Source organism: Nothobranchius furzeri, chromosome 2 (genome assembly GCF_043380555.1).
Source record: "Nothobranchius furzeri strain GRZ-AD chromosome 2, NfurGRZ-RIMD1, whole genome shotgun sequence".
Classification (NCBI taxonomy): Eukaryota; Metazoa; Chordata; class Actinopteri; order Cyprinodontiformes; family Nothobranchiidae; genus Nothobranchius; species Nothobranchius furzeri.
The window spans coordinates 48,572,824-48,597,304 of record NC_091742.1 but is presented as its reverse complement, the minus strand read 5'-3'; the positions used below and the strand labels follow the sequence as shown (position 1 = coordinate 48,597,304).

Sequence of the window (24,481 nt, the reverse complement as noted above, 5' to 3'; positions counted from 1 at the left end):
TTCTCTGCCTGTAGTTTTCTTTAACTCGTGAGAGCAGCGCACCGCACAGAAGCCGGCTCCTTCACACACGGGGATAAACGGCAGTACTGGTTTTTCAAAGTAAAATAAATTTTAAAGTTTTGTTATATTTAATTTTTTTTTAAAACTGATTCATTATCTGCAGTTTTGTGTCAGTTTAAGGAAGAAGGAAGAGCTCCTGAAGAACTGAGGCCTCCTTTGAACCAGAAGGACATGGAGCCCCTCAACATGAAGCAGGAAGAGGAGGAGCAGCTTGATGAGATTAAAACTGATGCCACCAACATTTCATTCTCTGCAGTTTCTCATCAGGTTAAGGAAGAAGGAAGAGAAGTTTTGTTGTCACAGTTTGATCAGAACCAACCTAAAGACAGAGATTTTCCAACCAGCAGCACCACTGACCAGATGAAAGCAGAAAGTGGTAGAGAGAACTTTGGAGGAGCAGTAACTACCAGGAATCCAGATCTAAATCTTTATGAATATGATTCTAACTCTTCAGTGACTGAAGTCAGCAATGATGAAGAGGATGACCAGGATGGCAACAATTCTGACTGTCAACTGAAACTCTTGTCAGATTCTGAGCCAAACACCAAAGATCATAACAAAGACTGGAAGGAGAGCAGGTCTTCTAAATCACATGTTAAGGCTGTCAAATCTTTCAGCTGCCCAGAGTGTGGTGAACAGTTTCTCCATGAGCGGTCTCTCCAGAAACACATGAGAGTGACAAGTCATTCAGGACTGAAGTCTTCAAGCTGTTGTGTTGATAAGAAATGTGGTACAGTGAAGAAAAACGTAGATTCTAGCAGGAAAGTTCAGACAAAAGTAAAATCATTTAGTTGTGGCAACTGTGGAAAAAGTTTCAGGCGCATATCACATTTAAACAATCACCTGAGAGTTCACACAGGACAGAAGCCTTTTGCTTGTGAGCTTTGTGGACAAAGGTTTACCCAAAAGGGAAATTTAAACTCTCACATGAGAGTCCATACAGGACAGAAGCCTTTTGCCTGTGAGCTCTGTGATAAAAGATTTGGTGTTAAGTCAATTTTAAGCAGTCACATGAGAGTCCACACAGGAGAGAAGCCTTTTGTTTGTGAGCTCTGCGGACAAAGGTTTGCTCAAAAGACAAGTTTAAGCTTTCACACGAGAGTCCACACAGGACAGAAGCCTTTTGCTTGTGAGCTCTGTGAAAAAAGATTTGGTGTTAAGTCAAGTTTAAACTGTCACATGAGAGTCCACACAGGAGAGAAGCCTTTTGTTTGTGAGCTCTGTGGACAAAGGTTTGCTCACAAGACAGGTTTAAGCTTTCACATGAAAGGCCACACAGGACAGAAGCCTTTTGTTTGTGAGCTCTGTGGACAAAGATTCAGCCGAAAGGGACATTTAGACACTCACATGAGAGTCCATACAGGACAGAAGCCTTTTGCCTGTGAGCTCTGTGAAAAAAGATTTAGTGAAAAGTCAAGTTTAAACAGGCACATGAGAGTTCACACAGGAGAGAAGCCTTTTGTTTGTGAGCTCTGCAGACAACGGTTTGTTCAAAAGACAGGTTTAAGATTTCACATGAGAGTCCACACAGGACAGAAGCCTTTTGCTTGTGAGCTCTGTGGACAAAGATTTAGTGTAAAGACAAGTTTAAACCGTCACATGAAAGTCCACACAGGACAGAATTAATGAACATGAATAAAATATATATTTTGGGACTTCTAAGGGTGTTGAATGAAATGTGCTACTGATCTGGAAGCTCTTAACTAAAATGAACGGCAACAGTTTTATTAAATGTTTTGTATATGGAGAAGAAAAGGTTGAGAATGAAATGTTTTTTTTGCCACTAAAGTGTTTTATTAAATCTCTTTGTACACTATTCAGTTTGTTGTTTGCTGTTTCTGGAGTTTAAACGTAAATGCTGATGTTTTGCAAAGTGAGAAGGCTCGCCATCAAAGTCACCAGATTAATCTACTTGTGTAATTATCTGTCATGCAAATAAACCTGATCAAAAATTTACACCTATACTGTCCATATTGTTTGACATCCAAATAAAATTGGAAACTCGGATTCACAGTTAAAAGTATAAATCTGGTTTTCTCAAAAATCAGACTTTTGTGCTGTGGGCATTTTCTGTTATTCTTAAAGAAAAGAGTCGGAGACAAGAGTTTTCAGCCGAGACAGCGTGGTCTTTTTATTTATCTGCTCACAGCACAGGACAGCCGAAAAAAGACCCCCACAATCACGAGTGGACTCCTTCTTATAGCTCACAGCCTTTTAACATTCAGCAGTAAACAGGCGAGAACCAGACCATATTTGGTAGCACATCTCTCTGTGGAAACTGTGAGCGGAGACTTCCTGTCTGGGACACAGGAACATTTTGGAATCACATCAAGTTTTTAGCAAGTCAGATAAGCGTCCAGCTTTTACTGGAAGCAGGCAGAGACCAAAACAGGAAATTCCTTAGGAGCTGATGTTGGAACAGCACACAAACTCTAGCCAGAAAACACATCTCGATAAGCCTTCAACCTAAGAACTCAGCTTCAACTCAAAACATTTTGTAGATGACCTCTTGACCTTTTTGGCGCCAACAGTCCTCCCTTTGGTGGACTTGTCCACCACTCATTACCATCGTAAACAAATTAGCAAGGTAGGGTATACCAGTAAATGAATGCTTAACTAAGTAACAGAACAAATGAGCAACAAATAATGATAATGTAACAATATGACCGAAGATAGAGACAAAAGGGCATAACATATGACCTTGAATCAAAAATGCATAAAGGAGAACCCATGCCAAAACACGAGATGATGTTCCAGACTAACACAGCAACGTTAACATGTATATGTAATGAACAATGATTAAGAAACTGAAAAACAACCGATGAGTTCACAGCTGAGACAATGAAAAACTATGAAACAATACATGAAACATGACTTTAGCATTAACTGAACCCATTACTTCACGAATGTATTGCATGCACACCCCATATGGAGGCGAAAAACCCTGTCCGCTGTACTTTAACGGGGAAAATTCCTCCATGTCCTCCCCGACCCCAGGGGACGAACGCTGTAGCACAGAGCGGGCATGCGAGGACTAGCTTGAGGACATCAGGTGACAAATATCCTCATCAGTGGTCAAAAGAAAGAACACACAAAACAACTGTAACGAAATAGAGTGATGTAACTAGAGTTGTATTTTAATACACTGTAAGTAGATCACTTGTAATAATCAGAAGATGGGCTGTTTTTATCATCAGGGAGTTTAATTAAACACTCTGTATTGACTTTGAGACAAGAAAAAAGAGAGAGTTGGGATTGTTTGAGAATCTTTAATTTCTTAATTATAAATTCTTAACAATCTACCAGGACTAACTCTGTGATGGATGAAAATGGATTTGGATGTTGTGTTGGTGCGTGCGTGTGTGTGTGTGTGGTTGGTTCAGACTCCTTAGGCTGACGTCATTGAATCTGGTAGTCTTTGTTATGACTAGATATCACGAGGCTTATAAAGTGATGACATGAGCTGCTATTTTGCCGTGTACGTACCCAGTGGGGGGGCTCCCAGGTAGATCAGGAAATGCCAGGTCCAAGAACCTCGGATGTGTACTGGAGCTGTTCGGAGCAGCGGTCGCAGCACGTCAAAGCCCGTCTGAAGGGTCGACCCCGGTACCAATCGGCATCGTCAGCAGGTGCTCTTATTTTGAAAGGATGTCGTCTGGTTGTTAAACGACGAAAATCTCCAACTTCCCAGTTCTTAGTTTAAAGAAGAAAACACATCTGGCCAGGCTGTGCTTCTCTTTGGGATGACGGTGAATAGAACTGAAGTCAAAATGGAACTGAGCTTAAAATGGCGTTGTCTTGTTTTATATCTCTGAATTGTTGATAAGTTTTAGTAAAGCGGATTGGACACTTTGTCAACAAGCCAGATTCTCCTGCGGCAGCCGAAAGCTGTGATTGGTTGGAACAATGTGCCATGCGTTTCTATGGAGATGAGGGTCAGTCTGTCTGTGCAGTAGTCCTGTTTTCATTAAACACATAAATCATGACATCTTTATTCCACAGATCATTCACTTGATTAATTATTGATCAACATCTGTTTCGAATAGCTTTAATCACAAATTAAGTACTTTGATTATTGAAAAGCTTCTTCTTCTCCTTCTGGCTCTTCTCCTGGAATGTAAACAGTCTGAGGAACACCCGACCTTGGCGTTTTCTACACGGGTGTTACTGTGCACAGGGGCAGCTGTGTGGAGCTGAAAATAATGAACTTCATAACCTTACACAACAAAAGCGCATGAAGATAAACAGGTGACAAATATGATGAATAATGAACAATTAGCTTTAGCGAAGACATAATGAAACAGTAATAAGTCCGGTTGAAGATTTCATTCAAAAGAATAAAACGGAAAATACAAGTTCAGCATCCATGTCGGCGAGGCCTTCTGCTGTAGGAGGGCTTTATGTGGACAAGTGTCCTTTATTTGTCAGCAAAGCAAAGGCATAATCCCTTGGCTCAGTCCTCCCTTTGTCCATCTGCGTGCAGCGTGGTGGTGCCGACTCCATCCTCCCCACAGCGAGCAAAACACAACATGTCAACAAGAAAAACTTGAATTAGCACGCCAATTGCCTATAAACCTATTACCACAAAATCTTCCTAAATATTAGACCCATAGACAAAGCATCCATCCCCACATTCACACCCCCTTTCTATACTACTCACTATCCTAAATTAAAGAGCTAGTTTGCCAGCATGGCATGCAATGATTCACTCAAACATCTACGGGCTAATGGTAAAAGCAAAACTCACCTGATTGTCTTGATAACTAGGAGTAATGTAAATGGCCGCTCGGTAACACGACCAGAAATAAGTCCTTAAAACCAAATTTAAAAGTCATCCAGCCAATTTGACCTAAACTCAACCAGAATCACCTATTCTGTTCCTCAACCTTCGAAACCACCGTCAAACCCTTCATGCAACATCCACACACCCTCAAAAATGAACACATGCTAACCCATCACTATAAGAAAACATTAGTCAAAATGTGACATCCAGCACCCACCAGAAGATTTGTCGCACCTGAAATGGAGTACTAACAGACATGGTTATGTTATCATATTAAGTTAAAGAACTTAGACACAAACGGGAACAAAAATGACATGAAACCTAAGAATATACGGTACACTCATATGTTGAGTCGCCTATCATCAGTAGTTCTGAATCCCCTGCACATTAGGAATTAATCTGTAGCATTATGATCTATAACCTTGTCATTAACGTGCTCTAAGCACTAACCAGAAACATGTCAGTTCTGGGCTCATTATTGGTAGTTTACCAGAAAAACACACATGCTATGTTCTGTTAGGATTTATCTCTTTATTACCTCAGCTCCGCCTGGCCCCTCTGGCCCACGCAAAAGCTTTACGTACACCTTAAACCTATAACCTCCCCTCGGTCAAATAAAACAATCAAAGTTGTAAAACTGGAACAAAAGTAATTAAACATCAGCTAAGTGACACCGTCATTGTATGGTTAGTGAGACTAGTCAAGTCCCTGCATCTACAGATGTGACTATAATGACGTGAATGCAGGTATAGGGATGGGTACCGGTACTCGGTACTTTAATAGCACCGGTTCTGACATAAACGGTAGTAACCAGACCGAAAAGCAACGCAGATTTCGGTGCTTCATTTCGGAGATGTCAATCATCTTGGACTCGAGTAGCCACTCATTTTACTTTTCCGGTGATAGTAGGCGGGCCCAGCCAAGTGCGTATTTAATTAGAGCGGACCTACATTATCTATCAAAATGCCGAAGGCGAAGCGGTCGAAAGCGTGGCTGTACTTCACAGCAAAAGATGCAGACTCAGCAACCTGCAACAGGTGCTTCAAGGTGATACTCAGTAAAGGAGGTAACACCTCTAATTTAATGAAACACCTGGTGACGCATAGCATTTTTTTAAAAGCCGAGACATGCACCGTGTTTGATAGCTTGCAACAGCGAAACCTCCCACCGAACGCATCTACTGTCGGTATTGGAGTTAGCTTTAGCAACGTTCCCCCAGAAGAACCTGGAGAGGAGGAGAATCGTCCTGGCCCCAGCCGAGCCCCTCCCGCTGTAGCAGAAAAGTTGACAGAGGATGGCGGCAGCAGCAGCCGTTCTTCTTTGGGTAAGTAGCTTAAAGTAGTTTATGTGTATTATACGTTGAGCACACATTATTAAATGAATGCATGTAGGGTGAGCTAGCAAACACGGTCGTAGCTACATGCTGCGTTCTTTTTGGCAGAGACTCCCTTCACGCCGGCCAAGAGGTCTAAATTGACCAAAGAAAAAGTGGAGGAAATACACAGGGCAGTGACGACGTTTGTAGTCAAAGATCTCCAACCATTCTCAACGGTGGAGTCACCATCATTTAGGTAAAAATGTTGCATTGCTCTGATATAAAAATAGTTTTGTTCATAGCTGTTTAGCTTTGCAAGTGCTCTGTTAATAATTGGTACAAATAAAGGGTGGGTTACATGTTTTTATTTAATCTTTTTTATCTGTTTGGAAAAATAACTACATTTCAATTTAAATTCAAATTTATTTGTTTCTATTCAGGGAGATGTGCACTGCCCTTAATCCGAGGTATCAGCCCCCATCCAGAGACGACCTGTCCAACACATTTATACCTGCATGGTATTCTGTTGAAAAAAGCAACCTCATCCAGAAGTTGGCTCAGGTTAACAAAGTAGCAATCACCTGTGATGGATGGACTAGTGTTGCTCAGGACCATTTCCTCACAGTCACGGTTCATTACATCTACAAAGGCAGGATGATGCAGAATGTGCTAAGCACTGAAGCAGTTTATGAGTCACAAACAGGTCTGGTAGTGGCTAAAGAAATATCAAGCGTTGTGGAGCAGTTTAACTTAGGACAGAAAGTAATTGCTGCCACTGTAGACAACGCCAGCAACATGGATGTTGCTTTGAAAAACTTGAACTTTTTGAAAGTGGGATGCTTTGCCCATACCCTAAACCTAGCAGCACAAAAGGTGTATGACATTCCTGCAGTTTCCAGCTGGTGTGCCAAAATCCGCTCAGTTGTGGTGTGGCTCAAGCGTTCATCCTTGAGCAAAACTGTGCTCAGAGAAAAGCAGCGACTCCTGAGTAAGTAGCATATGCAGTTACACATGTAAATGTATTGTTAATCATATTACCTTTTTTACAGTAATTCAAAATACATTTGTGTCTGTCTGTGCTTTAGATTTGCCAGAGCATAATGTCATTCTTGACGTTAAAACGCGTTGGAACTCTCTCTTCCTGATGGTGGAGAGATTTATTGAGCAGTTTGATGCAATCCAGGCAGCTGTTCTGGATCAACGTCTGAGGAAGCCAATGGAGAAGGACAAGTGAGTGAAGGACACCAGCATCACTTGTAAGTGCTAAATTATTTCATTTCGTCATTTACCTTAAACATTGTTAATAATTTTCCACAGGCTAGAAGGCTTCACGTGCACTGATCTAACGAAAGCAGAGATGTTTATTAAGTGCCTGCAAGTCCTGTACACATCAACCATGTGTGTGTCAAGTGAGAAGTCGCCCACATGCAGCCAAATCATCCCCATCCTGATGAAGCTGGAGGCACATTTCAGGCAATCCGATGAAGACACCGTTTTCACCTCATCAATGAAAGAGAAAGTCTGGGGTAGTCTGCAGAACAGATATCAGGTATCTGCAGAACATATGAATACTAACAAATATAGGGGTAGCATTGCATTTAGGTATCAGCTTTTATATTATATACTTTCTTTAAAGGATGAAAACCTTCAGAAATTTCTGAAGGAGGCCACTCTGATGGACCCACGTTTTAAAGGCAAGCTAGATGAAGGTGAGGCAGCTGACATCTGGGACAGGTTGGAGATGGCAGCAAATGCAAATGCCACAGCAGCAGTTGAACAGGTATTTTCTGCACAACATTGTCCTTCTGCATGATGTAGTTTCCATGTTGAAGGAGTGTTTTTTTATTTATGTGTCCATAGCCTCCCATAGAGGACCCTCAAGCAGACAGGGTGATAGATGACGCCGAGATGAAGACAGAAAAATAAGTAATTTCTGAGTTTTTCTAACCCAACCATGTAGTCCTACATTCTAAAAGGGATCTTTGTTGTTTTGACAATCTCACACTACTTATTTTTGTTTTCCAGCCAAGAACGGTCCAAAAGTCAGCCTTAGAAAAGCTGTTTGAGGATGAGGACAGACAACTTAAGGAGGATGCAGCCTCTCATACAGCGGGTAGAGTCCCTTCCATCACGGAGCAGGTACAAAAGGAACTTGACATATACAAAAGACTGCCAAGAATTCCCTCTGGACAAGACCCTGTGGCCTGGTGGTGGAGTAAGAGGGATACACTGCCCAACTTATCTGCCCTATCCAATACATACTTGTGTGTCCCAGCCTCATCAACACCTTCTGAACGTGTTTTCTCTTGCGCTGGGCATGCCATCAGCCAAGAGCGATGCCGAATATTGCCAGAAAAAGCTAACATGGTGATTTTTTTGCAAAAAAATATCAAAAAATAAAATAAGAGGTTTTTGGAAAACTTGTGTATTTTTACATTCTTTAAGCACCGGTTCCGGCACCGTTTAAGCACCGGTACCATTTCAAAAGTACCTTTTTGGCACCGGTATCGGATAAAACCTAATCGATACTCATCCCTATGCAGGTATGGAAACCAGTCTAGGGTATAGAGTAGTTGCATTTTACTCATCCTTCATTGTGAACAATTCCTCTATTGGTGTCGCGGTCGTCAGATGGCCTATAAAACGATGATACATTGTGGTGATGTCTTTTTCCTCTTGTTATGCTTGTCCATTGGTTATCCTCTTCACCTCCTCCAGCAGAAACCCCATTGTAATTAATCAGGGATGGTTCCTAGCAGCATTCCAGACAAGAACCGTCATAAAACTCAGCAAACTTCTTCTTAAGTTAGTTAATCTAGTCCCAGTAAGGTGAGAAGCAACACTATCCTTTAGTCTTCGTCTCAGGCATCGACGTGAGTTCATGAGAGTCCAATCTTCATCTTTTTCCATCCTCACCCTTGGTCACCGTGCAACACCAGGAAGACTCGCACTCCGGCCGGACCAGACGTCCCCCGAGCCGATCGCCTAGGGATTAATGGTTATGCACAAAAATGTCCTAACTCTTACTGACCCTAGCCTCTGATACCTTCAACATCAGACACATACAGTTACAAACAGCAAGCGCAATTAAAGGTACAGTGACATCATGACATGGACACACACGGACACACAAACACATACACATGCACATACATACACAGAGAGAGAGATAGAGAGAGCAAGAATGTGTGTGGGAGAAAAAATGAGTGGGATCCACTTTGCCACCAGCATCTCCACCTGTGTCACAGAGAAAAAGTTGCAAAGAAATTAAAACATAAAGCAAACAACAATAATTCAATGAGTATAAATGATTCAACTAAAATATACAACCATGCATGGGTTTCAAAACAGTTCCATTAACACCGGAGATGATGCCTTGTACAATGAATTGTTAAGATGGTCTTCATTAATTAGAGATTATAACCGAATTGTTGCAGGATCCTGAATTTGAATTTGAATTGGTTAATTTACTCAGAATAGTCCAATGGCTTCATTGATGTTTCTCAAGGCTCGGCCACGCCCATATAAATAAATGAACAAACAAAACAAACACAGTCAAGCACACGGTCCATACACGTCTCTGTGCCCTCACACCAAGCAAATGTCAGACTTAAGCGAAAGTGTGAAATTCCTCATTTAAGTAGGAATGCATGTTAGTAATTACTAGGGATGAGCCGGATACTCGTTTCAGACGAGTATCCGGTACGGATAAAGCATTTTTGACGAATACGAGCATGAAACGAGTAAAACGAGTCAATATCTGTAATCGTGCTGAAGGAAAATCCTCATTGGGCAACTGACTGTCTTCACGCTCTGTGATTGGCCAGTCACATAGAGTGCCCGCCCCTCCCTACACACAAAACTGCAGCCGGCCGGGAGCGCAGTCCGTCCGTCCTGTTCATTCACGCACACACACAGACAGTAACGGATCGCGCTGTGATGGCTTCACTGTTTCTCACGTTTCTTCAGTTTTCCCTAGGTTTTCTTCAGCTCGCCTCTTTTTCGGTTGAATATTTAAAGTTACTTTTTTCGTAACTGACATGGTGCATTTGACAAGACAGAGCTGACGTGCTGTTGTCACTACCTCCACTCCGGTTGGGTTTTTTATTTTTTTGAACTCCCTCTCTCTCCCTCTCTCCCTCTCTATCTCTCTATGTGCGCACACACACACACACACACACACACACACACACACACACACACACATTAATCAACATTGTTTTGTTTAACTTTGTGTGGGAAAATGCCAAGAACATTTAGAAAAAAATCTGTTTAATCAAATTAAAAATACAAAGTTGTGTCTGGTTCTAGCATTTCATATTTCCTAGTTCCTACTAGGATGTAGAGGTATTAATCCATGCACCTAAATATTAATGTTCTGATTTTATTGAAACACTTGTTCTGTAATAGTTTCTTTACTATTGTGATCAAAAATATTTAATCTCAATTCTGAGGCTGCTCTGTAAATAGTTTTCAAATAAACAATAACACATAGCAACTTCTGATCAATCCATATCAATTTCAGACTTAAAACAATACATTAATGTAAACCACACCCACTTCCGGTTAAACCACGCCCACTTCCGGGTTATGCCACGCCCATTCCGAGTACAGATACAGATAGTGGTGTACTCGCTCATCCCTAGTAATTACATCGAAAGTTTCCTTCCACTTCTTAAACACCTAGATTATTTTCAGAAAACGGTCAAACTGCAAGAGCGGGACACGCACAACTAAACTACTTATTCTCTCAAGTCTGTGTCTCTGCTTGGTTTAAATGAGCCACTTAACCGAACACTAAATCAGTGGAAAGAAAAAATAAGACCTAAAGCGTATGAGCAGATTAATCCAACAAACCTTCCCATCACTACTGTTCTGAACTCATGTTACGGTGTGATCTCTCCAGTTAGAAATTAGGACAACCACTTTACTATCAATTAAACAAAATAATTTCAGGTTTTCCAATGTCCCTTACTATTCACCCCAATTATGCACCTCAAGGCAGAAAACGTGACGAGCAAATATTATTCCCTAACCAGGTTTGAATTCACAATCTCTAGGAGCCAAAACTACCTTTCTTTCTTACCTTCTTTCTTGTTTTCATTCCTTTTTCCTTTAAGAACCTCACTAGCACAAGAAATCCTAAGAATTAATTCACTACTTAAGGTTAATTCATAAATAACGAAACTGCAGTTACAGGTTTGTTTGTATATGGCATTGGTCATCAGCAGTTTTTTCCTTATTTCCTCACTTAGAAGTGTGTTTCTGTGCTACTTCTCCATCTATCTGAAATTAAGCTACATTGCTAAATCAATAACGTGATTTGTGCTAAGAAATACTCCCCTATCCTCTTTTTACCTACTCCTTTTCCCAGTGGCAGTGATTCCATGACAGATTTAGATCAATTTAACGTTTTATTACTATTACGTTTCATTTAATTAATTTTCCTTTTTCTCTCTTATTTTTATTTATTTATTTATTTATTTATTTATTTATTTATCATGCCATCCTGTGATGATAAACTTAACGACTTTTTCCTTTAGCCAATTGTTGTCCCATTCTCATCCCTCCTACAGTAGTTATACTCTGCTGCTGGCGCTGTCAGGCTGCACGTACGCAGCAGCTGGGCTGATAAACAGGATGTCAGTTCGCACATACACAGCAGCTGCTTTTAGCTCCTACACTCCAATTCCCATGCAGCATGAATATAGCTTTGTTTACCTTCAGTGACACCTAATTCAAGTCAAACCAAAATTTCAGTTTAGCCCATTTTGGCTGCAGCCAAATCCAAATGTTCTCGCAACGCCATTCCCGCAAAAGACCAATTAAAAATGTTATGTTAAAGATTTCACAAGATGAGAAAATGTGAACATAATTATTATCGAATGAGAGGAACAATTATTCAATATTTTGTAACATTATTTTCTACGTTAGAACTTACAGCTGATAGAAAAATATAGGATCAGGTTTGGCTAGATCTGTTGGGAAACTCAAAGGAGCTAAACCAACACTGTTGTCTCGGATGAGATGTACCATGAATCATTTAGTCAGCTAAATGCCTAATTATTAATTTAATTGTTGTTTTTATTCAATTTATTGATGATGTACTCTCAAACGTACTTCAAAACTGGTGGTTAAGGAGAAAAAACTGTTGAAGCCTAAAGCGTTCTCCTAGACTTATAAATAGACACTGTTTCCTTAACCATTGAAAATAAGCGATGATGCTGATGAATCGCTTTTTTTTAAAGAAAATGAGGCTTTACTGCATGTCCGCCGTAGCTGAGTATCCTACGATTTGCAGAAATAAGAAAAGTCATTCAGTCAACCAAGAAACCTGATGAATACCGAGAAGTTGTTGTGCAATGAGTTATCTACTTTACCACTATTTCATTTAAATTTTGTTAATCATATAAGCTCTGATAAAAAGCTAGGATAGGCTATAGAGCAAACATAGAGAAACTTGACACTTGCGGTTTTCCAAATCTCAAATCATACTTACAATAAAGGTTATATTGACATCCAATGGTGAGTTGGACCAGGTTACTAATTCTATTTTTTTTTTAGGCTAACTTTCTCAGTTAACTATGTTCTGCAGTAGTTTAGTAAATTTTTCACAATTCTAACATTTCACCAAATCAACTGATTGTTGCCAAAAAGCCTTTCCATTACCTAACTGCAGCAAGCACTCTCTCACTGGGTGGGACCAGAGGAGACAGTCTCTTAGAGCCTCTTCTTTGTAAACCCAGGATGACCACAGTCATTGATTAAAGTTCACATGTTGGCACACGTGCTCCTCCCCTTTGTCTTTGTTCCACCTGCAGCCGGGCAAACAAGCGCCTGTCCCATTGTGTCCATCTCGTAGTGCTGCCCCATTTAGATGTTATAATTCACAGCTTGTGGTGGGGACTTCCTGCTCCGTTTCTGTAGAGCCAGATCCAGAAAACTTTCATTTGCGTCCGCCTCTGTGACGGGCTGACCCAGTAAATCTCATGCCACCACAGTTATCAGCAAAAGTCTTCCTTAAATATGTTGATTGGGTTGAAATGACAGAACTGTCTCTTTTACAAATCAACGATGGCTTCTAATAATTAGTCGACTTTACTGACTCAAAGGTAAATCTAGACTACATCCTGGGCACAATTGTTCCTTAATCATCAAATCAGTTCTACACAGGTTTTAATCATTAGGCACAATCTAACCCAAAATGCAAGATCCCTCTTTTCATTTTTATTTTTATCCATCTTATTTTGGGAAAATAACTACCAGTTTTTAATTCAGAACAGCCTGGTACAGGTTCTAGCCAGGTTACAGGAAATAATAGTTAGTTTATCTGTTTTTTCATTATTCAGCGTCTCAAAATCCAGGCATTAACGTTAATGGTTCTTAAAGTTGAGGCAAGGCAATTATTGGATTTTTATTTTATAGCAAGATTTAACAAATATTTTATTTCCTGACTGATTATTTGTTAATTTTATGGTTTTCATAAAGACGATCCTGAGCAGTCCAGAGCTGCTATTCTGCTGCTCCCTGTGCTATTTTTAGACTGCAGAGGTCTTGTGTGTAAATGTGGGTGGAGTCAGGCCCTCAGGCCGAACTTTCAGTCTCATTCCTCCCTCGACCGTTCAGGAGAAAAGACCCACTCACACGGAGGCCACCCGTGGACTAAGAAGGTATGCCCAAAACACCAGAAGTTATCTTTTCTAAAGTCACAAATTGCTTAAACCTGCATGTTACAGAAAGCAAGCAAGCCTTGGTTCCACCATGTGTGTGTGTGTGCAGGCAGGAGAAAAAGAGAAAGAGAGAGAGAGAGACTCCAGTTACAACACGGCCAAAAAGCTGATAAAATACTTCCTTTGTATAAACACAACCATGCAACTTTTATATTTTAAACGATTTTCTTGTCATCGCACTAACTATAAGTTCTTTTTCTATTGTTTTTCAGTCGGGCAAAACTTGGACTACACCCCGTTTTTTCCAGCAACTCTCTCTATTAAACACTGCATCATTCAACAGAGGATCCAGCCAGAAGCAGCATTCACTTCTCATGCAAGAAACACTCACATCCACTCACTCACAAAGGCACAGACAACATTTTTTCAGTTTGTCACAGTCTTTTAAACAAAAGTAAGTCAGTCCGTCACTTATTTATTCCCTTGATATATATATATATATATATATATATATATATATATATATATATATATATATATATATATATATATATATATATATATAAACGTTTGTTTTACCTGATCTTTTCTTAAATCTTTGTGTAAGCTGAACTATTATTATTATGTTTTCTCCTAATTTAAATTTAAGTGATCCAAATTGGCACTTACTTTTCCTACTTTACACCAAATTGACAGGACTTCGTTTAACGGCTTTTATTTGTGTATTTGTTTTTTAAGCACAGAATTTGTGTAACACCGCTCTGGTAATTTTCAGAACTTAATGCTTACTATGCTTTTAAGCAGGTCTTATTCAACCATTAGAGCAAGTCAAATTGCAATTTTTTGAGAGCGCTCTGAGAAGCAGTTTATATATTTATTTTCTACAGATCTGTTTCGATCTTACTGTTTAGCAGCTGTCTGACTTTCAATAAATGTATATCTAAATATTCTAAAATAGAGCTGTCATTTACAACTTTCCTTGTGTTCCTTGTTTTCTCCCTTTTAATCTCCAGGCCACTACATTATATATATATATATATATATATATATATATATATATATATATATATATATATATATATATATATATATATATTACTTTAAAACCCTTTTATTTATTAACTTATGGTACTCTGTTCAGACTGATCAGAACAGGATTGCAGAATTTGAATTTTGCGTAACTTCAAACATTAAATTTAGCACTGCAGTGAAATTTACATATGCGAGTTGCAACTTTTAGAGCTCTTATTTATCTTATTTATTTATTTTCCTGGTACCGCATCAGGCCCTCACACTCACACATCATCCAGCGCTGACCACCCACACACGGAGCTCCCAAACCTCGGCTCTGCATTCTGCACTCTCCCAGTGCTCACGCATTCACACACTTTCATTCCAGAGCCGTAAGCAGCCTCTTGCTGCGCCTCATACACACACAACGACAGAACTACAGAATCCCGAGCTCCCAGAAACTGTTTTTTTCACAGCCATTTTGCTGCAAACTACAACGTACAGGCCGTCCCGAGCTCACGGACCCTGTTTTTTTTTTACATGCTTTGCGAAAAAACTCTTAAGCCCTTTTCAGATAGACTTTCTGGAACATTTGCGGACAATTCAATCCGGTTTTCAACCGGAACTGTGTTTTCAGACACACCACTTTTGTACCGGATCTTGTCCTTTCGGCTGCGTTCACACAGCAGGGAAAAGTTCCAGATGTCTGACGGCGGCGGGGGGTGGGGTGGGGGGGAGAATCTGACCCATGTTAAGAAGAAGGAGAAGAAAATATAATTTCTATAGCGCCTCTCAAGATAAAAATCACGAGGCGCTTAAGCATAATTCTGCGCACACAAAGACGCATAAGAGACCTGGATGATGAAGCTCAATGGTTAAAAGAATCACTGAAGCGGTGTGAAGCGCTCCGTCGCGCGTCCAGACGGTACCGTAGGAGGCGAGCTGCCGTGGTTCGCTGCATGCTACATCAGCGGGCAATATAGGTGCGCACAGCGTCCCCCGGTCCCCTCCTCCTCCCCCTCCCTCTTGTCCGGAACTATACCTCACCAGTCTGAAGCAGCCACCCTGTCCGTAACAAGTCCGGACCTGTTACTAGGGGCTTCGTCCGGATAAATTCCGGAACACATTATCCGGATGTTTGTATTCAGACAGAAAGGTCTTACGGACAGATTCCGGAACATTTCCGTTTTTCATGGCCTGTCTGAAGGGGGCTTTAAATTTACCACTCCTCGAGGACAAACTGAACTCAGCAAAGACTTCAACTTCTTATACAGGCCTCTTTTTTCTTTTTACTTTGCCACAAACTCTTATTAAATTTACCAATCCCTGGGGAAAGACCGAAATACAGGCAAAGCTCATCTCTCACAACTTCAGCGCTTTTTCTTCAAGATCCCCGTCTCTGCTCTTACCGAGTCAGCAGACTGGATTAAAGAGTGTCGACCTCTCAGAACCATCAGCTGTTAAAATTCTATTCCAATTTGACACTTAAAATTTGTCCGTCTTCAAAATGACACAGCTGTTCACACGGTGTGAATATTTTACACCACTGTCAGACATGAATCCCCTCTCCAACTGATATTTATAGTATTATCAGAACAGGAGGACACCCCTGCCCAGTGACAGAGGCCACAAAAATGAACAAAAACATGCTCACCTGGGCCCTTTGGACCTCAGCCACTGAACAGGAGCCAAGAGACGTTACGGAAAGTCCTCGCTGTTCACCCATCTGGTGTGCCAAAATGTGGGCATTTTCTGTTATTCTTAAAGAAAAGAGTCGGAGACGAGAGTTTTCAGCCGAGACAGCGTGGTCTTTTTATTTATCTGCTCACAGCACAGGACAGCCGAAAAAAGACCCCCACAATCATGAGTGGACTCCTTCTTATAGCTCACAGCCTTTTAACATTCAGCAGTAAACAGGCGAGAACCAGACCATATTTGGTAGCACATCTCTGTGGAAACTGAGTGGAGACTTCCTGTCTGGGACACAGGAACATTTTGGAATCACATCAAGTTTTTAGCAAGTCAGATTAGCGTCCAGCTTTTACTGGAAGCAGGCAGAGACCAAAACAGGAAATTCCTTTGGAGCTGATGTTGGAACAGCACACGAACTCTAGCCAGAAAACACATCTCGGTAAGCCTTCAACCTAAGAACTCAGCTTCAACTCAAAACATTTTGTAGATGACCTCTTGACCTTTTTGGCGCCAACAGTGCAACAGTTATTAACCAGAATATGTACAATGAACTGTTTTAACGTTTTTCAGGTTAAATAGTGCAAACTTATTTGAAATAACAGAGCATAAGATTTGCTCACCAATTCCAGAGTTCATCTAGCACACGGGTCGGCAACCCGCGGCTCTTCCATCCATCTGATGCGGCTCTCTGTGCTTGTAAAATAATGAATGGATATTTAAATAAAATGCTTTATATTTTACTGCATTAATTTTACATCTGTAAGCCAATTCTAAATGTAAAGATTGTCTGCGTAAACCTGAACAGTTCCAACCCGGTCTTACTGTGAGACCGGGTTGACGGGTCACGCTTGTGCGTAATCATATCGGCGCTTTCTGAGCTGAAGAGGATGTGAGATTCTGGGCTTCTCAGACGGCTCCTGGATGCGTCGCCACATTGGAGACAGGAACAAGCACAATTCAGCCAAAGTTTCATAATCAGGGAACATTTTCTAAGTGACAAGTCTCGCTTCAGTCGGAGGAATCTTCCTGCATGCGCTCTGGTTCTGCGACACGCTCCAAGCCCCTCTCAACATCTTCAGCTCGCTGTGCACATATGCACTGACAGTGAGCTGCGCTGAGAAGTGTCCAGCTCAGATGTTCAGATGGGAATCTTTTCTTGAGTGATTTAGCTACATCTGCGATGTGCATAACGAATAAAGTGTCAGTTCGTCTGCATGCGTCGGGGTAATTCTTTCTATTCTTTCTCTGTCAAAATAAACGGCCAAATACGGGAACTGTCCGGTCAACACAAGCCCTGCTTTTAACTGTTCTGTTTTCTTGCGAAAATAGCTCAAATTAAACTTGATTAACACCAGAGCCAGGCGCACTGTAAACGAGGGAAAAACAAAATGATCGGATCCTTTTCTGACCTTCCCCACCTACAAAGTTTAATTACAACAATCAAACGGGACAGAGCCTGGATTTGTATTCTGAACAGTCTAAACATGTTTTAAAAAGAAACGTATGACAAAAGTGCCACCTGCTCAGTAAAACCACCAACAGGGTGAAAAATATCAAAATATTGTAGGCAGAGACGGGCTACAACTTCTGGATCCACTTTATATAAATCGTTTTATTGGTTATCGTCTTATGAAAGATAACTTTGACATACACGAGCGACCGGTACTGGCTGCTGTCACCTGTTGTGAGCAGTGCTCTGCTGTCTGAGGGTAGGCCCCGCCCACAACGCCGCGGCTGCTGTGGCTCCCAGTGTTTTCTTTACTGTGGGAAACGGGTAATAATGGCTCTTTGATGGGAACAGGTTGCCGACCCCTGATCTAGCTCCACTGCACGGTGTAGCGGCTCTCCCTCGCACATCTACACATAACATTTTACTTTCTGTAATTACAAATCCAAGTTTCACTGTGACATATAGAAAAAGTTCATGTACAAGTTAAAAGGTTTTACTTTGCTGTTTAATGCTAACAGGGTAAGCATCTGATGGAAAGGTAGCAAAAGCAGGTTAGCTTCATGTGGCGCTCAGCAAACTGGACAAAACCCGCCACTTCCGTCGGTCTAGCTGCTTCACTTCACTCCCAAACCAAGGAAGATTCATCCACCGGCAACGGTACCAACTAATCCAGCTTATTTGTTCCATTCTTTCTGTTTTTGTAATGTCTGAGGCGCAACCTGAGGTGGAAAGAGTACTACAATTTCCTACTTAAAGGTATAGCAATCGATGTTTCTGAATTTCAGGAAAGAACCGCCCTCTCCACGTTGCGCAACACTCTCCCAGCGCCTGTTTACAAGTAGCTGCCGGCTGTAATGTGTAATAAGAGGCTCTAAAAACAGCATGCAGAACGTTAGCTTACCTCTCGAGCAGAAAACCGGCAACAGCAGCGTCTGTGGGGAGCGGACTGGACCGCGTTATCCTCTTCCTGATTTCCATGAGAGTGCGGGGATGCACAGAGTACGCACGCGCAGGAAGTGAAAACTAACCCAGGATTGGCTTCACCAGAAATTGACATTTTTGCGGACCAATGGTTGACGTGATCCACCCGGAAGAAAAACATCGATTGCTATACCTTTAAATACGAGTACCAATATTTGATAATTTTTTACTCAAGTACAAGTAAAAGTACTTGTCTAAATTTTTACTCAAGTAAAAGTAAAAAGTATCTTAAATAAAATTTACTCAAAGTAAAAGTTACTTTGTTACATTTTTGTCACTGAAAGGATGGCTACATCTAAGTAATGAAAAATCACAATGCCAGTTCACCACACGCTCGTGTACACAGTTTGATGGAGGGATTTTTATCCAATCAGTGAGAACTGGACGTGCACATTGAATGGACGAGGTTCTTCTAGGATTGTGATTAAAATTATTCTTTATTTTGAGAAAGAAAAAATAATTTTTTAAGATGCCATCAGCATGTGAGGTATCTCAATGTTTTCATGACAAAACTCTAACATGAGACTGTGCTCTAACCTGTCACATAACAAGCTAAATGAAAGTCAAACATTTCAGATGGACCGTATGACAGCTGCTAACGTTGGCTCTGCCCTACTTTACCTCTACATTACAGTTCCTTTATCCATGTCCATCCTAGAGCTCCTCTCTGACCTTCATGCTTATTTAGAGCAGCTGATTTTTAAAGTTAGCAGAGTTAATCCTTGGTAGTGGGTTCACTCACTCATTTAACCCTTCACCACTGAAATCAGTTTGTTCATTCCAATCCTCCTAAATAATCCTCCAATCATCCAACTGGAATCCTTAAGGGTCCCGTAACATCCATCCTGTCAGAATAGGCCTTGGGAGCCCAGGTGTTACTAGAACTAATGGTGTCTCCTCACCAGCGTGAGCCTCCAAACTGTGAAGGTTGGTCTCCAAACATGAACTTTATATTCATGCATTCATCTCCTCTTGTAACACTTGAACATGTTTTAAAAGGCTTGTTTCATGATCAGTGTTGGGAGTAATGCGGTACAAAAGTAATTAACTACTGTAATGCATTGCTTTTTGCTGTAATGTGGTAATGTAAGGCATTACAGGGAAAGAAAATGGCAATATTTACTCAGTACAATTGTCAGTAACGCGGTAATTACAATGCATTTTTAAACCCAGAATCAAGATGTGGGTTTCCTAAAAATTCAAATTGCGGGAAGCCTGAAAAAAGATCCAGTATCTACATATATTACGTCATTTATGGACTCAGCTTTGCGAGCATTCTCTATGCAGAGAGGACACAGCGGTAATGGCTGTCAGGATCTGGGGTGAGTCTGCACATTCCTCTAATCACCTTAAGTCATTGCAGGTGGGCGGCTCCGGAGAGCGGCCAGCTGCGATGATTTCCCTCATCTACTTCATGTGGTTATAAGGAGCTGGAGATCACTTCACCTTGCCGGAAGATTACTCAACTTGGGTAGCTCTTGCCACTATAGAAAACTACAGCTTTAGTCTAGCCTTAGTAAGATTCTAGTAAGATTCGCTACAAACTGAGTCCTGATATTCTATTCCCCGCTGCCCAACACTGACAGTGTTTGTCTCAACAGACCCAGCCCCGGAGCTGTGCTCAACATCACCGCCACATCTGGCGGTGCACCTTTAGTTCTCCTTAAAATAAAACATTTATTTTTCCTACCTACGTCTCCTAGTGTGAATTCTGCATGTCTTGGGTCAGGAAACTTCCCTCAGTCATGACAATGGCTCAAATACTCCAGCTGCGTCCTGCACGCGGCCGCTGTTATATTCACAAAATCGCTCCACCAAAACAAAGTAATTCGTTTGTGATCATTTATATCCGCCCATATTCTCTGGTACTTCATGTAATTTTCAGCTTAGTTCATAATCTGTGCGCCGGTGATTTCAACTCATTGCTGCTGGAGCGCAGCGCGAAGCTTTTTTATTTATTTTATTTTTTTTGCATTCGGTAGATCCCTTTGGCTGATTAGTTAGAAAGTAGGAAATCTAGGAAACTGTTTTTCTGGAAGACGGAGAAAACATGCAGCATGCAGGAAGGTTAGAGAGAGAAAGGGCAGGAAATGATTCAAATAAAATCAAGAAAACAAAACAAAGTGCTTGAAAAGAAAAAAGTAGGTAGATTTATCCCCAATACACATGTTTACCAGTGAAAAGCAATAATATACATAAGCATTTTAACATTTATACATGTGACAGAATCAGATCACCCCAGAAGTCAGTCCCACATCCAGGGCCGTATCAAGGCATTTGGGGACCAAGGCAAAAATAGGCTTGGAGCCCCCACCACCTCACTCCCTGCTCAGTTAATATAAGATGGCAGTGTGCTGAGAGTACAGATTGTTGTTGCTTTTATTTAATAAACAATCATTTTAAAGCACTGTTATGATATCTGACTGTTTTTAACAGCAATCCTAGCTCAGACACCACATCACCTTCCACATATATGTCATGAGCTCACTGAGCATCAGATTACCAGATTCATATTGAAGTTGTTTTGGTGAAAGTTACTTCAAGTAATGCAAAAGTAGTGTAATGCCTTACATTTTAAAATCAGTAATATTGTAATGTAATTAATTACTTTAAAATGAGGGTAACAAATAATAAATAATGCAGTTTTGAAGTAACTTGCCCAACACTGATCATGATAAGTTACACCTCCCAGACCAAAGATAATCCAATCCAATCCAATCCAATTTTATTTATAAAGCGCATTCACAAGGCATTACAACCAAACAAGGCGCTGTACACTAAAAATGTTGGTTAATTAAACAGGCGTTATATAAACATGTCGAACACAGATAAAAGATAAAAAGGAAATACAACAAAATTCCCAAAAATAACAGCTAAAAATCAATAAGACACAGGGTGAAGTAAAAATAGGAAAAAACATTTTACAAAGAACCTCAATAATACGGAAGTCGATAATTGTGGAGTCAGTTTATAAACAGTGCAGATGTCAGTGAGGTTCATAATTATGTTGTATAAGCTAGGTTGAAGTAGTGAGTTTTCAGGCGTGATTTAAAAATGCTAGCTGTTGGTGCTAGCCTCACTAGCAGTGGTAATGTGTTTCACAGCTTCAGTGCACAGACAGAGAAAGCCCTCTCTCCACGGCTTTTTAAACGTGCATTGGGAACAGCTAGGAGGAGCTTATCTTCAGACCTGAGAGCACGCGGCGGGTTGTAGTAATGGACCAGTTCACACAGATATGGAGGAGCTTGATGGTTCAAGGATTTGTAAGTGAGAAGCATAATTTTGAAGTTTATCCTGAACTGCACGGGCAACCAGTGGAGAGATTTCAGAATTGGAGAAATGTGTTGTCTTCTGTCAGCTCCAGTCAGCAACCTAGCTGCTGAATTCTGGACCAGCTGAAGTCTAGAAAGAGCTGCTTTACTGATGCCATATAAGCAGGAGTTGGAGTAATCCAGCCTTGAGGTGATAAAAGTGTGGACCACCGATTTCAGAAGACGTACACTCAGGATGTGCTTTAGTTTTGAGATGCGTCTTAGTTGGTAAAAACATGATTTAACTTTGTTATTGACCTGGGCATCCATCTTCAGAGCCTGGTCCATTTTTACTCCAAGGTTGGAGATTACAGAGGATACATTAGGTGAGAGATAGTTGAGGTCAGGTTGTTGAGTTGCCGTGATACTGTTAGAACTGAAAACGTTTAAGTCAGTTTTGGAGTCATTGAGATGGAGGAAGTTGTCAGCTAGCCATTGCTTGACCTCAAGGATACAATCAGACAGAACTTTCGTTGACTGAGTTGGCTTAAATGAAAAGTAGATTTGACAGTCGTCAGCGTAAAGTTGGTATGAGACCGCGTGCTTTCTGAAAATGGCTCCTAGGGGCAGTATATAGAGGTTGAACAGTAACGGGCCGAGAATTGAACCTTGTGGGACACCCCAACGTAGAGGCTGTGACTCTGATGAACAGCCGTCCAACATGACCCTAGCAGACCTGTTACAAAAGTATGACCTAAACCAATCCAGGGCAGTGCCTGAAATGCCAGCCCAAGTGTGAAGTCTTGTGATCAAAATGTCATGATCTATCGTGTCGAATGCTGCAGATAGATCCAAAAGTACCAGAACCACATGGAAACCTGAATCTAAAGCCAGAAAAATGTCATTAAACACCCGAACGTGAGCGGTTTCAGTGCTGTGCTGTTGTCTAAAACCAGACTGACAGGTGTCCATTACCTGATATGCATTTAGATGTTTCACCAACTGTGCATAGACTATTTTCTCAAGGACCTTAGATAAAAACGGTAATTTGGAAATTGGTCGTAGATTAGAGTAATCGGTGGGATCGAGGCCGGGTTTTTTCAAGATTGGTTGTAGAACAGCGTGTTTAAAGGCACGAGGAACTTCAGCCAATGTCAAGCTACAATTTATAATGCGTAGCACGTTATTGCTAATTAAAGGAAACACCTCTTTCAGGAGTCGAGGTGGGATAACATCATCTGGGGAGCCAGAGGGTTTCATGGCTGCAACAGTTTTTTCTAGACAGGCCAAAGAGATGGGCTGAAAGCTTTGAAGTTGCCCGTGAGAGGGGATAAATGAATCTGGAACATGGTTGGTTTGGTGAATCTGAGCTCTGATTACAGTAATCTTATTTAAGAAAAACTGCAGGATTTGGCTACACAAGTCAGCGGACACAGAGGAAAATAGATTTTGAACTGGGGAAAGCACTGCATTTATGGTTTCATATAACACACCTTGATTGTTTGAATTAGCCGTGACAATGCTGGCAAAAAATCGATTTCTCGCTCCTCTGACTACTTTTTGATACTGAGACCAAGCCTCTCTCATGGCCTCAAAGGATACAGTAAGCCTGTCTTTTATCCATTTACGTTCCAGTCTCCTGCAATTTCGTCTCATGGAACGAGTTTGTTCGTTCAGCCATGGGTCTGACTTGGATTTCTTTCGACTTGATTTTAATGGGGCGACAATATCCATAGCAGCCAGGCAGGATGAATCAAGCACATGAAGTGATCCCTCAACTACAGAAGACGTAACAGTAGAATCATATGGAGCTGCGTTCAGAGTAAGAACAGCGGCAAAATCTGCAGCAGTATTGGGTGTGATTACACGAGAGAAGCTGGGACGGAAATATTCAATACGAGGGACATAGTCGAATTTCAAGTTAAACAAAACTGGTGAGTGATCTGAAAAAGTTGCAGGTAAAATGCCAAGATCACAAATTTCCAGCTCATGACAGAAAACCAGGTCAAGTGTGTGTGTATGACCATGTGTGGGGCCATTAACACGTTGGGAGAAGCTAAAAGAGTCAATGAGATCTAGGAAATCCCTTACCAAAGGTTTGTCAAGACAGCAGATATGAATATTAAAATCACCAAGCAAGAGTCTTTTTCCATATCTACAGGAGGCTTCAGCCAGAAAAGCTGCAAATTCATTTAGAAAATCCTTATTGTAAGGTGGTGGGCGGTAAATGAGAGCACATAATAATGTAGGAGAACGACCCAATTCAAA

At 41.0% G+C, this 24,481-nt stretch overlaps 2 protein-coding genes across 5 annotated transcripts in view; both read left to right on the top strand.

Moving 5' to 3' along the window:
* Nucleotides 1–1,876, top strand: part of LOC129163042 (gastrula zinc finger protein XlCGF57.1) — a 436,254-nt gene extending 434,378 nt beyond the window's left edge. For 3 of the 4 annotated variants that reach the window (XM_070546156.1, XM_070546152.1, XM_070546153.1), the window contains one exon: nucleotides 15–1,876. In XM_070546156.1, coding sequence (XP_070402257.1) covers nucleotides 232–1,686 — 1,455 coding nt within the window. In that variant the 5' untranslated portion in view covers nucleotides 15–231 and the 3' untranslated portion in view covers nucleotides 1,687–1,876. The remainder of the gene's footprint in view (nucleotides 1–14) is intronic. The other variant, XM_054739978.2, reaches the window with a different exon arrangement.
* Nucleotides 1,877–6,285: 4,409 nt separating this feature from the next.
* LOC139063648 (E3 SUMO-protein ligase ZBED1-like) lies at nucleotides 6,286–14,307 on the top strand. Its single transcript, XM_070546172.1, has 7 exons — nucleotides 6,286–6,414; nucleotides 6,599–7,146; nucleotides 7,244–7,388; nucleotides 7,476–7,707; nucleotides 7,795–7,938; nucleotides 8,019–8,084; nucleotides 8,184–14,307. Exons 2-6 carry the CDS (start codon nucleotides 6,603–6,605, stop codon nucleotides 8,082–8,084), a joined length of 1,131 nt encoding a protein of 376 aa, XP_070402273.1. The 5' UTR covers nucleotides 6,286–6,414; nucleotides 6,599–6,602; the 3' UTR covers nucleotides 8,184–14,307.
* The last annotated feature ends 10,174 nt before the right edge of the window (nucleotides 14,308–24,481 follow it).